Here is a 22,184-nt window from a genome sequence, read left to right on the forward strand (position 1 = left end):
TGTTTACTCGGCAAAAATAGCAACAAGTTTTTTCTGCCGTTCCCACTTGGATTTGCTCTTCTATACACGTTCTGTTTTTAGAGTCGTTTGGCGCGCTTTCTTACGGTCAACTTGCAACTGAGACGAGGCAAGACCGACATCTACATGCACACGGGCAAAACAAACCCCCCGAGTACCAATCACGTTTAGTCCTAGGACGGGAACTGAACTACTGACTGACTGAATGACGGTGGTGGAAATCGTTCATCGCGCGGCACACACCCATAATATTCGCATTCGCGCCGGCGACCGCGGCGCACAGTGGTCCAGATTAGAAGAATCATCGCAAGAATTCCACGTTTTCAATACGGCTAACACTCCCTAACTCGATATTGAAGGGACCATAGAGTTGAGAAGCTTTCAAGATACATAACATAGAAATTAAAAATAATAAAATTTAATATAATCTTGTTCTATCTATCTAGTAAATTAGTAACAGATTAACAACATATTTTTGACATTGCATTCGTATGCATTACGGTATGGATACTGTAGGCATGAAGACCTGTAGCTAAAAATTGTGACATGCTGGAACATTTCTGAGATTGGCATCAGATTCAACAACGCAAAATCTAATCGACACGCATAATGTCATTTTTGTTAAGCTGTGTAATTGTAGTTAATCAAATAGAGTTAATGACAAATAAAAAAATCATCCGGGAATGCTGAAATTAAGTAAAAATCAGTTACCGACAAAAATAATGCTAAAATTTAATTTACCCGAGTTTTGAAAAATTTCGAATTTTTAAATTTTGTTTTTAAATTTAAAATTCATCACAACTCGTGTAAATTAAATTAAATTAAGGCAGCATTGAAACATAAAGTTTTTTTTTTAATTTCGTGTGTATTTTCAAACTACAGTGAAACCTCCATGAGTCGATATTGAAAGGACCATTGACTCATGGAAATATCGAGTCATGGAACAGCAATCCTTTGGGAAGCTGCTTCTAGGGACCATCATAGTAACCATGAAATTTTGAGTCGATATCGAGTCATGGAACATCGACTCATGGAGGTATCACTGTAACTGATATTATAGATGAACGTTTGACTTTATTTTTCAACTAAAAACTATGTTTACAAATTGGGGTTTTGTCAGTTTTTTGAAAAACTGAACCTCTGTGCTGCGGTGGTTATCAGAACAGACTTCGGCTTTATCGTCAACCAATAATGGGGTTCGAGACGAGAGTAGCGGGTGCGAAGGCGAACCGCCGATAATACAGTAGCCACTACACTGGTGGTCTAAGCATCATTTATTACTTTGTTGGGCACAGCCGACACAAATGACACGCCGCTTAACGTGGTTCGCCGAAAACATGCGAGATGAAGTGATCTTCGAAATTAGCAGCATTATTGATTATCGGATACAGTAATCCCTCTTTCTACACGTTGCCACAGGCCACCCACAAAGCCGTGATTATTCAACAACATTGAAAAATATACCATTATAACACGGTCTAACCTTAGGGTAAATATTGCATGTTTGGCAAACTGGTTTGTATTTTGGTCTTTCAAGATGGTCTATTCAAAGTAATCAATAAGGCATATGGGGCATAGAAGTATTTATCAATTGATTAGCCATGTACTAGTACTATATCGTCGATTTGTAGTCTTTACGACAAAATGCCCGCCAGGTATGAATCAAACAATAATCACATCTTGATCCCTTGTCTTGTTAGCCCCATGTAATGGAAACATTCAACGGAATTTCTCATTTATCCTCAAAAATACGATTAAGACACGTGCGATCTGATTGATCGTTTGTATTTCTAAAACCACCTTAAAATATAGCCATTTTCCTTCTTGAACATATAATTCAAAACCGACCACTTATTTATTCATTCAACCAGTTTATTTACCTGCGTGTGGCCTTTTTGCTCAACAATATATCGATGTAACCTACAAGCTCGTGACAGTGGCCTGGTAATATGCTATTAGTAAAGGTACTTGTGTCACGAGTGGTCAAACTAGTTCTCATTTCAGAATTTTACATTACTTCAGCGAGCAGCGGTGTTGTCTTTTCTATATAGCTTCCCATCCGATCCGAAAATATGTTATGTTGATTAATCTGCGAAACATAATTGACATAGCGCTTCCGCCTGACCATCGCAGTAAGTTACCACAAGTACAAAAATGTACAAGTGCAGATTTGCAAATAATGCAAATAATGAGTCTTTTGAAGATACGTACTCGTACTTCTATGTTTTTCCCGTGGCAAATGAAATGCGCAATAATACAACTGAGCTGAACAAACATATTTTCAATGATAATAAATCTTCGAGCTGTTTAGTAGAATACCTATAAGTAGATGAAAAAACCGAATTTAGTACTATACCATTTAATTCCACTAGAGTTTGTATCCTTTGACAGATACGCGTATTTCGACCTCAACTGTAAGGCCGTCTTCAGTGTCGTGTACTAGTACACGACACTGAAGACGGCCTTACAGTTGAGGTCGAAATACGCGTATCTGTCAAAGGATACAAACTCTAGTGGAATTAAATGGTATAGTACTAAATTCGGTTTTTTCATCTACTTATATTTTCAATGCCTACATTGATGTGTCAAGTTTTGTACAAAAAAAACTACTTATACCGATGGAACATAACATAACTAATCGTCCATATGGTTCAGTTAATGACATGTTCTCAAATATTAATTTGGAATCCTAAGGAACGCACAATCATCCTTGTAGATCGTTTATAGGAGAGACTGGGTAGACTTGATCTCTGGGAGTTCTTTTCCAAGTAACTTCATGCAAAACTACGTCTACACGAAAGACAATGTCAAAGCTGGAAATAATTTGAGTACTTTTAACACCATTCAGAACTATTTCGTAATGTGAAATCTTGCGAAACATGTTTACTTGAGAGCCTGTGCAGAAATCCCGTTAAATTATGATTTCCCAAAGAACTACATTCGCATTAAGGAAAAATGATCAAGTGTCCCCAATTTCCTCTACTATAACAATATACAGCACCGAAAGAACATCTTCACGAGCGATCCAGAAGCAGAGACCGGTCCGACCGCTTAGAGTACCCATATTCTGGTCCTCTTATTCTGAGAGCCACTCATAACACACTAACACGCATCGCAAATCGATGACCCTTCTGAAAGTCCTCAACCACCGGCACTTGGCCTGAAGAAGATGGCCTTCGGCCGGATGATCGGTATTTTGACATTAATACTGGATTTGAACCACTCGAATTTGTGGAATGACGCAAATCCGCACGAAAACAGGTTCTCAAGACACTTCCAGTTTTGGGCGTCCAGCGTGTTACCGAATTCAAAAATCGTCACGGATTCCTATATTTACTGGCGGAATTTCCGCAACCCACGGGTCACGCTTAATGAGCGGATTGTGCTGATATAATTCGGAATATGCGTCGTTCGCAATCTTTTTTTTTAAGAATTTACCGCATACCTGAAGGATTACAATAGACGAAATAGTCTCGAGCACTCCAGAGATATTCTTCTTCTTGGCATTACGTCCCAACTGAACCCGCTCGTCAGCTATGTACTCTAATTATATTTCAACAGGTATTACTAAGAGCTTTCCTAGCCAAATATGCTATTGTATTTCAACCTGAATGACAACTTGTTACAGCATGTCTACCAATAAGTAATTGAAAATTTCCTTCTCAAAATGAACCATGCAATGCTAGGAAATTGCTATTAGTGGGGCTCATAAATCTTCTGTAATGTAACATTTATGAGCATTTAAGTATCTTCTAACATTAAAGATCGTCGAATACTGAGTGCGTTCAATATTAAATTGACATGATCATAGACTACCAACATTGCTTCCTTGAAGAACTGCGATACATCCAAGAGATATCTGTAGTTTTTTTTTTCATGTGAGGGAAGAGCCATGATTGTGCTTGATAAACTTCAACGACAACCGTTTAAAATGAACCTTGCGACCATCTCAGCATGACAGTTTTTGACTCATAGGAATCTACTCTAAAAAAATAGAACTTTTCAGCGTCACATTCGAGCTTACTACCTCCTGATTGTAAATCGAAGATAATTGACGATCTACCCCAAGGTAGTGATCATTTGACGATCAATGTTACAATCTTAAACGGAACATATCACCCTTTATTTATTGACTTCAGCAACAACCTAGAGAAGCATATAGAATGGGTAAAACACTTGGAGGCGGTTATTGATAGGATTTAATCGTCAAAATCCTCGCTTTCCTTTCTCTACGCTGAAAGAGTATCACTTTATGTCCGGATTGATGTTGAACAACGCAGTAATTATCAGAGATAATTACTGTCACCATTACTGTTTCTGTAGGTGAAAATACGTCACATGATGAACTATTCGCTACGAATATTTTCAAGAGAGTTTTCGTACATTGCGTATCAGAAGGCCTTCCGCTAATTATGGGCAGGGATGCTAATGCTCATCAAATCATCTGGGGCTGCTCAGGTATTACTCCAGTCTGATCAAACGCTAAAAAAGTATAGATCTTGATTCATTGATAGTATCGGCTAGAATAGAAGTGTTAAACATAACGCTTTGCCCGAACTTCATTAACATTGTACACTTGAATGTAACTTCGAAAACTTTGCGTTTTAGGAATCCGCGGTCAACAAACTGATTCTATTTTGAACTGATAACAACCAAATTTCATGGATATTCCCGTGTATCAACACTCAAAGTGTCGTGGATGATGCCGTTGATACTACAACGTCCGGCATTATGCAAGCTTTTGAAGCAGTTTAACTGCCGTGAATCGCAAGTCAGTCCCATCTGCATTTTCGTCAAAATTGAGTTGAGCTCAGTTTTCAACATATCTTCCAATGCTCTTTCAGCTGCACTAATGAGATAATATGATTTGTTCGGAAAAATTGAGAAAAAACTGCAGGTCAAATTGTCCCATATTGAAAAGTAACCGCATATCAATCCCACTATAGATTTTCGCACCCTGTAACATAAAAATGAACCGTGTTTTGATCATCTTTGTATTTTTCTCGGAAAGATATTGTAGAAAATTTCATTATGATTTGAACATGTTCCAATCCTCTGGAATTTTTTAAATATTCGTATGGAAAACGAATTTGGAAACTTTGCAGCCCATTTTCTCAATGCCTGCTTTTTACAGAAGGGACTTGCAATTCACGTAAGTTAACCTCTGTGAAGACTACAAGCGGGACCCCATGGCGGATTTCCGATCTGGTTACCCAGGAATCAATGTAGGAGTTGGACTGTGCAACTGAATTAAAGTTGTTTAAGTCGGCTCGCAAGTCTTTCTAGGAGGCTCTTCGATCAGCTGAACCTTAGTACAAATGTTTCCAGTTTGCGTAAAGTAATCCTGGGAATATCCTTGCATGATATTGCTGTACAAATGAGCTCAAAATGAGGAAGTGTGTCATATGCAGAAGCGAAGAGTCTTAACTTTCAGACTGACCTTTTCCTCTGAAATGTCTGGAATGTATTATCGATCATCACATCCGTAATATCTGTTTGAAAACATGCCTCTTTATGTGAATCAACATGCTTACCAATCTGGAAAGTCCACTGTGACTATTTTACACAAAATTGCATGCGATATCGAGAAAGCACACGCTCAGAAGCAATCTTGCTTGAATATTTTCTTGCAACGCTTGAACTTGAACGCTGCCTGAAATTATGGATGTACGTACAACAATTACCGATAGGATTTCTTTTTTTTTTTTCTTGATACTTTATGCCCAGGGAAGTCAAAAAATGTCCATTATGAAAAGATCCTGGACTGACCGGGAATCGAGCCCAGCCATTCCTTCCAGAAGAGAAGTGCTGACTATCAAAACATGATATTGATTTGATTGCCATAATAGATCTAAAAATAGAGTGAGGTGGGGCAAAAGTTCGACCTTAGTGGAATAATCGATACATCCAGGAAAACTATAACAGTTGTAAAGAAACAAGTATCACATAGTGAACCTTCAATATATTGGCACAATTTTGCTGAACAAACTTGTATCAAAATATTTACACATTTTTGATTATAATAGTTTTAAAATTTATTGTCTTACACCAGCTTTTGCGCTCTACAGTTGGAGCAAGAGTTCGAATAAAGTTCGCTTGCCGAAACACAAAATGTCGACACTTTTATGAAAGGCATACTTAATAAGAGGTATAAACTTATGTTTGCAGAAAAATACACACTAAATTTCATAAACAAAAGTTCCAAAACAGAGTTAATTGAAATATACTCAAAAATAAGCATTTTTCTCACAAAACTAAGTGAAAAAACACGAAATTTTGTTTTTTTTCCGCACGATCAAGTATATTTCGCTAAAATTAGAGGTAACATGGGGACTTCATAGACAATTCGCACATTTTTCCGCGAGATTCGAACTTTTGCCCCACTATGGACCAAAAATGGTTTTCAAAACATACACCTCAAAGTATCCTTACGATAGATCTAGTACGCCCGTACATAATAAATTATATAAGATTTATTTACATTTTGTTCCATGCAATGAAAACACAGCGTAACAAAAATGACATTTCTGCGTGTCTCAAGGATCAAATTATGTGTCTCTAGTAGATTTGGAACTGCTGAATCTGATGCCATCCTCAGAAATGTTCCAGCACGTCACAATTTTTAGCTACAGGTCGCCAAAGTTGTATAAAACACTGGTTTTATTGATGTTGACATGAAGTTTAAAGTACAATTTATCTGACTTTTTTGTAATCTAATCCACCAAACATGCAAAATAGAACCTAAACTTTCATTTCAGATATATTGAAATTGATTGAAATTGCACGATTAAATTTTCATTAAACCGATTTTTTCAACATGCTTGCAGTCTCCATAGAAAATCCCTCGTTTCTCTTATATGGCATAATACAATAATATTCTAAACAATCAAAAAGAATTTTTTCCGCGTCGTGTTATACACATAAATTTTGAATTCTATGGCAATTTAAGCAAATAAACTTGTACGGCAAGCTGGCAAACTTGCATGCAAGCTGTCTGAAATAGTCAATTTTCACATTTTCAACAGCCAATATCTCAAAAACTAGACGTGCTATGATGTTTCTGAAAACGGCAATGGATTCAGCAAGCCTTAGTTAAGTGAATAGCGTAGTATTTTGGTGCTGGAGACAAAAACGTGTTCCGCAGTGAAATTCAACCAAAAATTACAATTTTCACGTCAAAAAACAATAAATAGCCATAACTTTTTCAAATCTTGATCGATTTCTATGAACCACCATGGCATGTATAACATTATTTTTGATTGAGCTAGAAATCTTAAAAAGAAACTCTGGCAGCATCCATTTATTACGTAACGCTAAAATTGGAAATTTTTGACCCCCTCGCCCCCCTTCGTAACGCTTTTTGTATGAAATTTTTTAAATTTTTGTATGAGTCGAAACGCTTGAGCCTACTCCTCCCCTCCCTCTAGAGCGTTACCTAATTTGTGGATGCCGCCTCTTGCCCCATTCGAACTTTTGCGCCACTATACTCTTATATCAAAATTTTATTCCTGGAACTTCTGAGCCATAGCAAAATTTGATGTTTGCAGATCTTGGGTAGATCTTACAAAAGCTAAATATGATATGCTAATGATATTACAGGAGTAAATTTTAGATACCTTTCATCTCTTATATCTATAAAGTCAATATCACTTTTAGATATCCATATCAAAATTTGCTATTAGTAAGCTTTTTTCGCATGCCCGGGTATGCAGCTAGAGAAGGTTCTACAGTAGTCTTAAGTGATAGGGTGGTGGACTAGACTAGACAGAACAATAAGCAATTGGTAATACTTGATAATACTTGGCCGTTCTGGATTAAACAGAAAGATGCCGAAGAAGGTGATACTCGAATGAGTTGCCAATCAAACAAATAAGGGTGATTATCAGATGGCCGGTTCGTTCACAATCCAGAAAAGTATGAAGCCATGACAATTAAGAGTTACGAATTTATAAGTTCGGGTAAATAGTCTATTTGGGGAACTGGCATTTGGAGAAGTGGCGTTCGGCTAAACAACATTAGGAGAAAAGTAACGCAATCCTTCTTGAAATTGCGTAAAGCTGTGATTTGGTTGTTCGAGTAAAACATTTATTATTCTTTTACGGAAATACGAAACTGCGACTTTTGCGTCTTTATGACTCTGAGATTAGTATAAAGTTCAACTCCAACGTACTTCAGTTGGAGTTAAACTGTGATTCCGCAATCTATGAAAATCAAAACGGAAAGTTTTATCCGACGTTTCGGAACTTTGCATTAGGCCTTTAAGTTTAAAAACGAAAAATGATAGACACTTTGTATTAGGTTTTAGGTTGGGCAAAACAAAACTTTCCGATTTCATTTGCCTAGACTGCGAAAGCCACAAAATCACAGTTAAAATCTTTCCAGTCGAGAATCTTAAATCAGTACGTTGGAATCATTCTAGATTTCAAACATTCCTGGAAACCTCATATTGAATTCAAAGTAATGAAAGCTTACATGGCCTTCAGTCAAATCCAGTAAATCTTTGGCAAAACTTTGTGTAGGTCCAAGTATATCAAATGGATTTACTAGCCTATAATTCATAACAAAGAGACGAAGTGTCAACATTCCAATCAAGATTGGATCATCTCCAAAGGATCAGATTTGAGCGTTCTTGTAACGCCTCCCATAGCTGCGCTTGAGGTTATGCCTGACGTTGCCCCACTACGCATAATTGCATTGCTCTTACCGTTTATGTGTACTGGGTTTACTGAAGAAAAATCCCGTGAATCGTAGATGTACACACACTTCATTGTTGCCATTTTGGTGAATTGGGACAAAATTCTCACAATAGGGTCCTAAAGTCCTGTCCCAATTTTAGTACCAAACGACAAAGTTTAGGCCCGAAACACATGTTAACTCATTTTTTTTTAATGTTTTGCCAAATTTTACCAGTATTTCAGATTTTGTCACACCTCTTGGTTCGAACTAAAATTTTGAGTGTATTTTGTTTTCCGTGCCCCTTCCGAAAGCTGCATCACTTTTCGACGAATTCATCATAAAGCAAATAAATTCAATATTGTAAAATGTTATTTATGTTAAGGGCTCATTATAACAATCAGTCTACTTGTTGGTTCAATTGTGTGACAGTTGATAAACAATAAAATCACTATTGTTTTACAGCCAAAAACATTATTCATGATTTCAGTATATTTAGGCAAAATCTAACAACTTTTGCTCCAACACTTCCTATTTAAAGCATTTTTTATCATTCAAAACATTGATGATAGCCGTGGGCGGGAAGGGGTTAAATTTGGGCATTAGCCCTCTTTTTCCATGGTAGATCCAGAGCTCCATTTTCGACAAACTTGAGATAAACCGAATCAAATGAATGCTATGTATAGTTACGATAATATAATGTCATACTTATCAGATTCATTTAATACTCAACTAACTGGTTTAATGGTAAAACTACTGATTAAAAAATCAATTTACTATTAAAAAACTACTTTTTTAACCTGATTTCGAAAAATTTAAACAGTATTTTCTTACAACATTGTTTGTAGGGCTGTGCAAATATCGATATTATCGATAATATCCGATATCTCTCCACACGATATTTTCCGATATCGATAAAACTATTGTCTGTCCGATAATCAGGATAACATTAATTGTTTATGTTTAAACTAGTCAAACGGAATTTCAGATATCCGCTAAACATAACATACCATAACTTCAAAACTCAGATAATTGATTCCACAATGCAACAGTTGGTGTCAAATGAACCCGAAATTTTATTTTTATCTTGTTCTCCTTCATAAATTTACTCCGATATTTGTTAGTGTACACTAATTTTGTATTGTAAAAATGGAAAGTATTGTTACCTCATTCACTTCTGTTGCTTCCTATCTCTATATTAGCTTTCATAAACCGCAAATTCTGTAACATGAATCAAGCTAGTGCAAATGTTGCACATTATTGTTGTTTCAACGGAGACTACATAAATAAAATTAAATTATTTTCTCAAGTGTTATAATTATCATAACTTATGCCGTTCTCAGATAGCACAATTATAGGTATCCTTTCTTGAACGGCTTCTCCTCTCTCATTAATCATCTCCATCACTCATCCGCAATTGCTAAGCTGCGCCATTTCGAGGCGCCAAAAAAACGGCACGCGAAACGCGAAATGCAATTAAATCCTTACGACAACTCACACACTCACCCGAGGGAAAACGATGGGAGACACCTCTCGCATTGTTCGCTCAAACTCTAGCTGCTGCATTTTCATCTTCTCCTCCTGAATTTTAATTTTATCACGATACTTCCGTGGGTTCGTCATCTTGTCGGAATCGAACACAAAGTTTTTGTTCAACGCAATTCACTTAATTATAATCTTCCGTCGCACAAAACGTGGCCTTCCCGCTTGTTGTTCAAACAGTATGTATGCACTGTATTCGTAAACAAATAAAAACGACTAATTTCGATTCGTCTATAAAAAATTAAACGCACTTTAGTTCACTGAAAACCTTTGACCTTTGCCAGCGGCGGCGACCGATTGACGATTTCAAGACTCCGCGAATAGAACCTCCGCCTGAAACACGAGAAAACGAAGCGTACAGTTAGCGAGCACAAATTCGACTGGCTAAGCAACGCACAGCAAAAAGAGTTGGAACGTTGAATGTCCAGCGAGAAGAACATAGCAAAAAAAATCTTCCAACAAATTGCTACAGGTTTACCACCTTTTTTTTGCCCATCTTCGACACCTGTAGATTCGTCTTAACAAACAACCTTAACACACATACCCAAAAATTATTCGCGATGCGATGGGATGGGATGATGCTACATCCAGTTCTTATGAGAACGTTCCATTCAACACACGCTCCATGTGCGCCTGCTAACTGGCCCCGCGGTCAATGTATTGATCATCTCCGTCTTGGATCGATGGGGAAGGCGAACCACTATGGGTCGGAAAACAAAATTTCGCGGCAAAAGCCCTTTATATAAAACGAATTATATAGTATTGGCCTGTATTGCACATAAAAATGCGAAAACCTTCATATTATGTTTTATGTGTTTTTTTTTTACAAAATCAAAAATAATCATGATTTGTATTTAATAGTTTATTAGTTTAATTTGTCTAGATTCTTTTTATTTTGCTTTGGACATGATTTTAACTGTCCCCTTACAAGAGAATAGGGGACGGACCTGGTGTAGTGGTTAGAACACACGCCTCTCACGCCGAGGACCTGGGATCGAATCCCATCCCCGAGATAGTCACTAAAAAAATTCAGTGACGACTTCCTTCGGAAGGGAAGTAAAGCCGTTGGTCCCGAGATGAACTAGCCCAGGGTTAAAAATCTCGTTAATAAAGATAGAAATAAAAAAACCTTACAAGAGAATACTTGGAAATATTGTCATCATAATGTCATTGAGTTCAATATCTTTGTGATTCTTAGATTCTTAACATGCTTCGTCTTAAACATGTCAAATGATATAAGGGATTTGCATCAGGAGCAGGCATTGCAGAATTTGTACTTAATTGATTTTGAAGCACGATCAAAGAAAGCGAAGAAAAACATCCCATGTGTAGCGGTTCATGATCGGCAATGTATCGCAAGTTGTAACAAGCCTGATAAATATAAGCAACGAAAGCCCCAAAGAGAGAGCGATGATAAAATCCTGTCGCTTGTTTACCAATGTGGTTAGGTGTTTTATTTTACTGACACAATAAACAATCCCCGAACATCCGATAGCAACAGTTTTTGAAGCTTGTTTAGAGGAGGTTTATCATGCACTGCTACCCGAGGAGGAACAAATAACTCCCCAATAACTTATGCATACCATTTTTTGGTATCATACCAAAATTAGGTATTTTTCAGTTGTCAATACCTCACTTTGGTATTATAATGGTATTGAAAAAAATCTTTAAAATAATTAAAAATACTTCATTGAGGTATTAAACAGCTATTGAGGTCTGCTGGAGGTATTGAACTACAATTGAAAAATTTCATTTTTATATGAAAATCCATCAAGTATTATTGAGGTATTACAATACCTGATCTAGTTATCAGTGTGGTGTTCGTAGAATATGCTTGAGATATTATTTGAGGTATTTTACCTCTTATGCAGGGCTAATTCATACCTCATTCAGGTATGAAGTATTGGAAATTATGTGGTATGGAATACCTCAATTTGTTATTCAGTAGTTATTTTCTTCTGCTCGGGTATCTCCTCGATTTAATCAGATCTGTAGCAGTATACGATAAAAAGGCCCTCACGATGTTTTGCAAATTATGATTGTTACAGAGAGCGATAAGTCAGAGATTCTTTCAATTTTCTCAGGATTCAATCCCTGATCAGGAGCGCTGCAGACTTAAGGTGATTATAGAACGAAGCCATACCTTCAATTTTCAAGAGCACAAGACTTAAGAACCTAACAGCGCTCTGCGTTGAAAGTCTATCCCATTGATCACCACCAGCAAGCAAACATTTTGATTGGTTTTCAACGCGAACTGTTGTCAGACTCTCTCGTCTTGTGCACTTGAAAATTCAAAGTTTGGCTTCGTTTTATAATCACCTTAAATAAATTTTAAATTCATCTGATTATTCTGAAGAATCGTGATTGGGGTTTCATGAAAGTGTGATATGTGGCTCTGTCTGGCTGAGCCGGTGTTTATTTAAATTGTATCTAACCAAAAGAACAAATTTCCTCTTCATATACAGCCGTGAATCGCAAGTCAGTACCATTTGTAAAAAGTAGGCATTGAGAAAATGGGCAGTGAAGTTTTCAAACTCGATTTCCATACGAATATTCAAAAAATTCCAGAGGATTGTAACATGTTCCAATCTTAATGAAACTTTCACAACTTGCTTTTCACTACGATATCTCTCCGAGAAAAATATAAAGATGATCAAAACAAGTTACATTTTCGTGTTTCACGGTGCAAAAGTCTGTAGTACGACTGATATGCGATTACTTTTCATTATGGGTTAATTTGACTTGCTTTTTTTTTCTAATTTTGCCGAATAAATCATATTATTCCATGTGTGCAGTTGAAAGAGCATTGGAAGAGATGATGAAACCTGAACTCAACTCGATTTTGACGAAAATGCAGATGGCACTGACTTGCGATTCACGGCAGTATACTTCGTATAGATCGCTGTATTTACTGTCTATTAAACTTTGCCGAATAACGAAAGGCATACCAGACGCGTAAGGCGCAAATGTTCTCAAAATCATGACTCTGGCAAATCTGTAACCATGGTCGGTCACGGTCAACTGTTTTCTCTGATTCTTGAAGAAAAAAAACTTTCGAACCTTTGCTTTAGTTAGCAATTTTCGATAAAACTAAGCATTTTTTTTCTGTCGCTGTTTGCTAGAATATGTCAGATCCAGAGGTTGTGCAAATTTAAATTATGATTGATGAAGTTTGGTTAACTGGGCTGAGAAATGAAGATACGTTCTATGTCCATATGAACAATTTGCATATTGGGTGAATCCAGAATGTAGAGATCTGCAGTAATTTGGAAGATTTCTTTACAGCTTATGGATAAGACTTGATTGTCATAAATAGTCAAAAAGATTACGCACTGAAGATTTCACTTCTCATTTTTTGCCAGACGAATATTAGCTTGATATAGGATACTACTTTTTTATTTCTGATTCCAGTCAAAAAAAAACTCGTAGTTTATCAAACACATGAACTCCGGCAAACAAACTCGAAATAGAATTTTTAACGTAGTTCCTGTTCATGAGGAACTTTCCGGCAAAAATGCATAGAAGATTTTTAAGTAGAGATACAAAAAGAAAATGTAAAGTTCCTAAATAAAGGGCACTTATACGATTATTGATTTTACAAGGCCTGTTCATACAAATAGTGTACATAAAGCTTTTAAAAAAAAATCACCGAAGACGTTGAGGCGTAAAAAATGTGTATAATGTTTGCTACAATTACCATTACGGGGTATATGATGTAATAGCATTCTTATAATGTTATCGAAACCAATAATTAAAAATTAAATTTTAAATGTGGGTTCCGATTTTTGCACGGTCCCGTTTTTGGTAACTGAAAATTTCGAATTTGTTGCCAAAAACGGAATCCCACTGTATCAGCTTAATTATGACTATTAGATACATTTGAAGTCGCTGTTAGCCTAAAGTGTTCGGAATATGAGTCAAAACTGAAGCTAGTTTCTTCACTCACCAAATTACGCATATTTAAAGCTCTGAAAATGTTTCTTTGTTGAGATATTTGAACATAAAACGCTAGAGCTAGAAAATTAGTTTTGGTTGGACCACCCTATGTCACCATAGGAAAAAAGCTCTAAATCGGTCAATTTGAGAGATACAAGAAAACTTTGTTTTGCAAAGTTACTTGAAATTGAATGGCCTACAACTTTGCTGAAGCATGTATACTATAATTTCTACAAATAAGAAAGTTAGTTACATAATTTCTATGGAAATGTGGACCACCTTAATTTTCAATAACATTAAACAACGGGCCTAATTAATACAAACAACTTTGTAGACCGTTTTCGTCTAATGTTTCATTCTAAAACTCAAAATGCATCTTTCCGCGTAAAATTGCAAATTGCTTTCTGGACCATAGTTCAATGAAAGCAGTCATCATCAATAGAAGAAATATTTTGGGGTTGTAGATATATCAGGGTGTCCATCCAAAACCAATTTTCCAATTCCCGGATTTTTCCCGGTTGCACAAAATATTAACAAACTGATGGCACAATTATCTTTGGACTTGATATTTTAGTTTTTTTCTCATACAAATTTAGGAGGACTTTAAACTAACTTTTTATTTTTAATTATATTTGTAAAACGCTATAAGCTTCAAACTTTTCAAATTTCGAAAACGTACTGGACAGAAAGATATTAACTATTTGTTGAAATATCTAAAGACCGTCCATCAACAAGAACTCACAGACAGTTCAGAAAGAATTCGGAATTATATGGACAAATTTGTGTAATGTGTATCTAAATTAAGACTTTATTTCCACAAAAGGGCAAAGCTCAATAGTCGATAATCTGTCTATTGAGAATGTCTTCGGAGCTATGCGCAAGACATGGCCCTTCGTTGTGAAATTCTTGATCTGATGGAACTCATGTTGAATCCAAGGAAAGATAAACAGAAACGATATCTCCTAATACATTTTTTATCTCCTATGAAGTTGGCTAACACTTTTGACCTAAACCCAAAATTGCATCTTTCAAGAATCGCGTGTATAAAAAATCTGGCTAAGAATACCTAAAGACCTTGCTATTTATTTATCCATTAAAGAGTTTGTAATGAATTCATAAAAGCATAATTCAAGAATTTTTTTGGGGATTATAAGAAGAAGTCGCAGTAAATATGAAGAAATCCATACAAAATCTGATCAAGGATAATTCCAATTAGTGATCGAGATAAGGCTTCACCAAGCAGTGCTGTTAAATGTCAATTTTTTTTTTAAATTGCTTATAGCACCCTACCAAGCGAAATATCACATCAGCAAATATTGCCAACCGATAGTAGTTGGGAAAAAGTCACCGGGAAAAATATTTTCCGATTACTTTTTCCACGGGGAAGGATGATATTAGCAATATTCAATTGTCAAAGTCACGTGATATTCATGACATTTAACAGCTCTGTCAACAAGAATCAGTATCATCAATAATTTGGCAAGAAATTTGCCATTTTATTGTTTTTTGGTTCATATCAGTCTATTCTGATACTCACTAAAAACCATAAAAGCAATCTACTGATAACCTTTTCAGTGATCTCTCAGAAAGAACTTTCAAGAAATTGATCGATTATCGGTTCGATATCCGTAGGGATTCTAGCAAAGATCTCATTTAAAATTGGCTGTGAATCTAAATGGAAATCTAACAAAAATCTCGCCACAACCTTGCCAAGAATCCATTCTTGTAGTATTTAGAAGAGCTCACCACCACTCACCAAAAGTTAAACCTCGCGGAACATTACTAAAGGACCTATCTAACATTGAGAGGCTCTCTTTGTTTACTTTCTCTTTCATTAATAACTGAGTCACATTACCCTCTTCTGTTGCGTTTTTTGTATGAAACGCTAGTCAAGGAAATTGACTTTCGATCTATAGTGAAAAACTTCCCAAAATCTTCAGTATTCCACTGTTATAATCGAAAGAGAACGAGAGAGGAGAGAATCTCTCATTTGTACATAGGTCCTTTGGTAATGTTCCGCGAGAAACATGGTGCGAAGTTCGAGTGACAAGCAGTCGTACACTTTGTGGAAAAAGTTCTAGTTTCGCCCATAGTGCTTGAAATTGTAACGAACCGGTTTTTCCGGAATCTTACTGAAAATTCCTCTGAAGTGCTTCCAAAAATGTTTCTAAGATTTTTTTTTTGTTCGTGTACTTCCTTCTGAAATTCTTCCGAAAATATTCATGGGGCTTTTATGGAATTACTTCAGAGATTCTTCTGGATATCTTTCTAGGGCTTTTTCTCTGGAGCTCTTCCGAAAATACTGCTGTAAATCTTCAAGACGTCTTTCGAGGATTCTTCCAAAAATTCTGGAATTCTTCATGGAATCCTCCTAGGCAGGATCTGTAAAATCTTCCAAGATTTTTTCGGAAACGCATCTGTAATTCTTACGTAAATCTACTCGAATTCTCCCGCAAATCATGTTGAAATTCATCGGAATATCTTTCGAGGATTCTGGAATTAGTCCGGTAATCTCTTTAGGATTCTCCCTGAAATCTTGCTGGAATTCTTCAGGTTATTTTTCGATGATTCTTCCGGAAATCCTCCTGAGATTGTTCTACTACAAGGATTCTTCTGGAAATCTTTCTGAGATGCTTCCGGACAGCCCTCTTTAAATCTTTCATCTACTTTTCTTAAATTGTCCCAGAAACCCCTTCGAGATATGTCCATAAGTTTCGTTAAGATTCTCCCGGAAATTCATAAGGAATCGTATCGGAAATCCTCCTGAAATTCTTCCAGAAATCCCAATCCTCGAGGGTTTCCCGGTGTGTTCTCCTAATTCCCGGATATTTCCCGTATTTTTCCCGGTCATTTGTAATTCCCGGGTTTTTCCCGCTTTTCCCGGATTTCCCGGATGGATGGACACCCTGATTCTAGATGTGATTATAAATGTCTCAGCAGAAAACGCGTAGCTTCAATTTCCAGAAGGTATTTACAGTAAAATCTTCCTTACTCGATATTTTATACGTCGATATCGAGTTAGGGAACTATAGTAAAAACAGGTGTTCATAGCTACTTCGATAATCCCTTCGTTCGCATTCGCTCTGGTTTTGTTTTCTATAACTCGATGGTGCCTTCGAAGTTAAAGTAGTAGTTGAAATTTTCGGAAAGAAGTCCAGCCCTGCTAAAAAAAATAAGATTTGTTGAAGTTGAAACATCTGAATAATTTACCCACTAAGGAAATACGAAAAATTTGCAACTTTCATACAAAAACATCAATTTTGGCAGCCTACATTTTAGTTATTTATAGGCCGATTTGAAAGAAATTTCCATAGCACGTCAGACATTAATTGAAATTTAACATATATTCTTGAACGATTTTTCCAATCACGAGTTCAAAAGCAATAACGGTTTAAAATGTTGACGAAAATAAATAAACAAATTATCTGAAAATAGGAAAGTCCTATACGAAAACTATTTTTAATCAACTTATTCATCATGTCTGAATCTACAACTTTGCTGAAGATAGCATAAGGCTGTTCCTTCAACTTTTTAAGTTAAGAAAATTATCAAAATTTGTCGAAAAAATCACTTTAATCAAACCGTTATTGCTTTTGAACTCGTGATTGGAAAAATGTCTCAAAATATATCAAGTTATGAATGACGTGTTGTGACAATTTTATTCAAATCGGTTCCTACATAACTGAGACCTAATGGGTGGCTTAGGCCTTTTGAACATTTTGTGTGGAAAATCGATAAAAATACATATCTATTGTCCAATACTGTAAATATAAATCTGCCTATTTTTATTTGTATGGTCCAGGTAGGGTATATTGATATTTTCTAATAGATTGTATACGAATCTCAAGTGATTGGATTTTTTCGCAAAATTCAGATTTCTGGCCCAGAGTGCGCAGGCGAGGAGAGCACACGACAGCTTATAACTGATTCTCGCAGTGTATTGGTCAAAGTTCTGATCGTTGAGCACATTCTTACGCTAACAATATTGATATTTTTTTCTAACGAAACAAACATCAATTCACCAACAACGAATTCGCCGTGTCTCGCTTTTGATGAATAACGAGGCGGCTTGGCAAATATGGTAACGGGTTCTGAAATGAATAAACATCATTCATATTGAAAAATACATGTTTTTTTAACTGAAATTTTGTTATCTACTGGCGCACCCGCGGTAACCAAACGAAAGTTTGAAACCCGTTTTGCTCCATTCTTCAAACTGAAGGCGTCGTCGCGCGGATAATTTTATCACGTACTGATGAGGCCAACACTTATTATTATAAGCCACGTTTAATCACGCGCCAATGAGAGTCGTCATTCTTGTTCTTAATCGGTTCGTGCAAACTTTGTTTAGTTCTTTTCTTTTTATTCAAAGCAATGTTAGAGTCACTGATGAGAATATGATATATTTTTAAAGGTAATTTGCGCGAAACACTTTCAATGTTTTGTTTGACTGTTCGATACTAAAGATTAGGGACTCAACATTCAAATGGTAACTAAATATGTTACAAACAAACTTTTGTATAAGTTGCCCAACTCTTAGAAATGACTTTTAGAGGATGCTCCGCTTTGATGAAATCCAATTTGCTACATATGTCTGTAATATCAATGATAATATAGAACTTGTAGGGATTATGGAGGGGAGCCATTTGAGATTTCTTACGTGGTTCAATTTTCATAAACACAGTTTAAAGAATATTTCGAGTATATTGTGTACTTAAATTTGCAAAATGGAAACACCGCGGAACACCGAGACCAAAATGAATCTAAAAAATATTAATCCAAATAAAAAAATGTTCGAAAAATAAGAATCAGTTTGTCTTAAAAGCACCGATGGCTTTTTAGAATTTCTTTCATGGTCCATAGAATTCAGCACAAAATTGTTTTTTTTTTTCTTTTCGCATTTTTAAATCTGAGCTGGCTACATGATCAGTAAAATACCTTATTCGTAGCCGTAGCACGTTTTCGCGAGATATTACGTGAGCAAATTCTTAAAATTTTAAACATATTATTATCAAGCAAAACTTCAATTTCACCGCCACTATGTCTACCTTTATTTCTATCTGCAACCATGTACTTCGTTTTGAGAGATATTTGGCACTTGTAGAAAATCTGATTCTAGCGTAATCTTGTATCGCAAATAAAATGTATACAACTCAGTTATAATCTGTGGAGAACATGCTGTGAAATAAATGAGTTAAATCAGCAAATCTCATGAATATCGTTTGTGTTAAACATTTGATTTGATTTACCGTAAACATTAAGTAAATCATCCAGCATTCAAAGCATTTTCATTCAAAAACTATTACTATTAGTTAATGGAATCTCTTTGGTAGTATGGTAACAACACCAATGCATTGTGCTGCTTATCAAATCAAATATTGTTAATAGCAAAACATCCGCTTCAATGCCACGAGGCCTACCTCTATCTCTACCTGCCACCATGTCCTTCGTTTTGAGATTTTTGGCACTTCTAAAAACTCTAAGTTTGGCGTAATTGTGTGTCACAAAAAAAATGTATGCAACTCAGTTATAACCTATGCATGACATGCTTTCAAATAAATGTGTTAAGTTTGCCAACTTCTGTGTTAAATATGTGATTCAAATTACCGTAAACAATAAGTCCATCATCCAAAGCATTCAAAACATTTTCACTCGAAAACTACTAGTCAATGAAATTTCTATGGTGGTATGGAGATAACAGCAATGCAACGTGCTGCTTATCAAATCAAATAGTGTTAATAGCACCATCTGCTGAGCAGTTTTCATAAGCAGTAAAATAAATAGAAACATAGGCAACTACATTCCAGTCGGTAATAAAGCATAGGAGGATTACCCAATTGTATCTGGTAAGTGCATTGTAACAGCTAGATCGATCCAGCAAAAACTACCAAAATGTAGTATCCAACTGTGATGCAACGCCACTAATGAATGCGACGTAGAATAATAAACTGATGAGTGGAAATCGAGAAAAAAAAAATAGTTCAAGGGATTATTCTTAGTTTCGTTTGTCCGTTTCGCTGTTCTGGCGTTTCGTTACTTCTTTGCCGAACATCGAAACAAAGTTGCTGTGGTAGAAGGCTCACCACGCGCTCAAAACAAGCCTCGGCTAGTTTTAGTTAGGTATACCGTTTTTATTGACCATTGGCTAGTCGTCGTACATTCGCAACAACCGCAAACCGCTTCGCCACCATCATAGTCTCGTTTTGAAGCTTCTTAGCAGCGGCTATGAAACGGGTTAAGGCGACGAAATAGACCCGACTAGCTGACTGACTGACTGACTGACTAACTGAGAAGCTAACCCAAATACAATCAAACACTTTCAAGTAACGCGTATTTAGCGTTACTTGCGAGGCCAAACACAGCTCGAATGTGTATGGGAAGAAATAGGACGCTGACCAAACCTCCACCGCCGTCACTCAACTAAGCATACACACACGGCCATTCAAAACAAACCCCAACAGCCAGCGGTTCCTCTCGGGCAGTTAAGTGAGTGTTAGTGGAGCACTGGCGTTGCTGGTTGCTGCCGGAAAGGGGGGCTGGCGTCAAAATTTGCAAAATTCAGAAGATCTTCAACATTATTCTTCTGTCACTTTATCATTCACAAAACGAGCATTCCAGTTAAAAATAAATAAATTTTATATAAATTTATTTACGAAACAAAATCAAATTACAATTTTATAAATAAAGCTAACGCCAGTCATAGTTACGGTTTTGAACATTGCATCACTCATTTCTCGCCTAATTTATGATCTCGTCCTAAAAGCCATTGATAGCCAAGTGTGTAGCTTGTTGTTACTAAGCGAATAAATAGAACGAATAAATTTACACGTTGTTTAACAATGCTACGACGAAGCGAAGATCCTACGAGATCATAAGTTATGCGAGATTTTTTGCAATTGTTAAGATGAGAACGCAAAATCAGAGGCAGACATATTACCAGAAATTTTCCGTGGGTAAATAGGCGGAATTGAAATTATGTGTACCCGCAGCAACATTGGCACATGAATTTTGTCAATTCGAACGGTTTTTAATTAACTTATTGATTAGCATAATTAACAATTTGTGTGCTCACAGCACGAGAGTACTGTTTGTTTTGTGTTTATTGTTTTTCAACAAGACGAAGACACATCATATCTCGCTTAGAGCAAACTCAACCAAAGTATTTGATTAAGTTATCAAGATTACTAGTGTAATATAATGTCAATAATTTATAGTAGCAAAAATAACTAGCCTATGTACATTACAGGCTAACTGGCCCAGATTTCACGGCACTTTATAAGTTTGGCTCACTACATGTATTTCGAAATTTATTAATTTTATTAGTTGAAAGTTATTTTCTGTTCTATTTGTTTCTAATAGCTAAAATAAGTTTATATTTTGAGTGACAAATGTTTCACAATTTTGGAATGCCAAAACATATAAACACCATTGGAAAATAAAAAAATTAAATGATTTTTATCTTTTTCACTGCAACGTAACGTAAATATGTTATTGTTTTTTAATTTTAAAAAATCCAGATTTTTAGCTTTGGACGTTTCAATACAATACGATTCCTTCAAATCTATTTTAGTTGCCTGATTTACGTTTTCGATAATATTGGCATTTGATTTTTGTCGGTCAAATTGGTTCTTCAAATAGTTTGTACTATTAGTAATGATTAAAATAATCGTAACAAGATATCAAACAAGCTTTGTTGAAAACTTTGCATGTGATGACCCGGATATCAATAATCGTAACATTAGCTATCAAATTCTAAAATTTCCGTGAAACAAAACATCAATTTTATTTCTTTTAGATTTTCGAAACCATTTCTAAAAGTATCTAATAGTTTTCACAAATGTATCTTTTTAATAACACTATAATGTGCTATGTGATTGCAAATATATAACGTAAATCTGAATATAATATCTTTTGAGAAAATTTCAGTTACAAATACATAATTCAAGTGAACACAAACGCATTCAAAACTATATGCATATCAAATATAGTTCGTCATTGACATTGTTTGTCCAATA

General features: G+C 35.8%; 1 protein-coding gene across 5 annotated transcripts in view; it reads right to left on the reverse strand.

Moving 5' to 3' along the window:
• The window catches only part of LOC110680907 (CREB-regulated transcription coactivator 1-like), a 67,321-nt gene that overhangs the window by 23,525 nt on the left and 21,612 nt on the right, over nt 1-22,184 (reverse strand). The window contains exon 1 of one of the 5 annotated variants that reach the window (XM_021856695.1): nt 10,198-10,612. The exons of the other annotated variants lie outside the window; for them this stretch is intronic. Coding sequence (XP_021712387.1) covers nt 10,198-10,314 — 117 coding nt within the window. The 5' untranslated portion in view covers nt 10,315-10,612. Of the gene's footprint in view, nt 1-10,197; nt 10,613-22,184 lie in introns of those variants that run through there. 5 annotated transcript variants of the gene reach the window in all.

This window comes from Aedes aegypti, unplaced genomic scaffold (genome assembly GCF_002204515.2).
Source record: "Aedes aegypti strain LVP_AGWG unplaced genomic scaffold, AaegL5.0 Primary Assembly AGWG_AaegL5_hic_scaff_1995_PBJ_arrow, whole genome shotgun sequence".
NCBI classification, from domain to species: domain Eukaryota; kingdom Metazoa; phylum Arthropoda; class Insecta; order Diptera; family Culicidae; genus Aedes; species Aedes aegypti.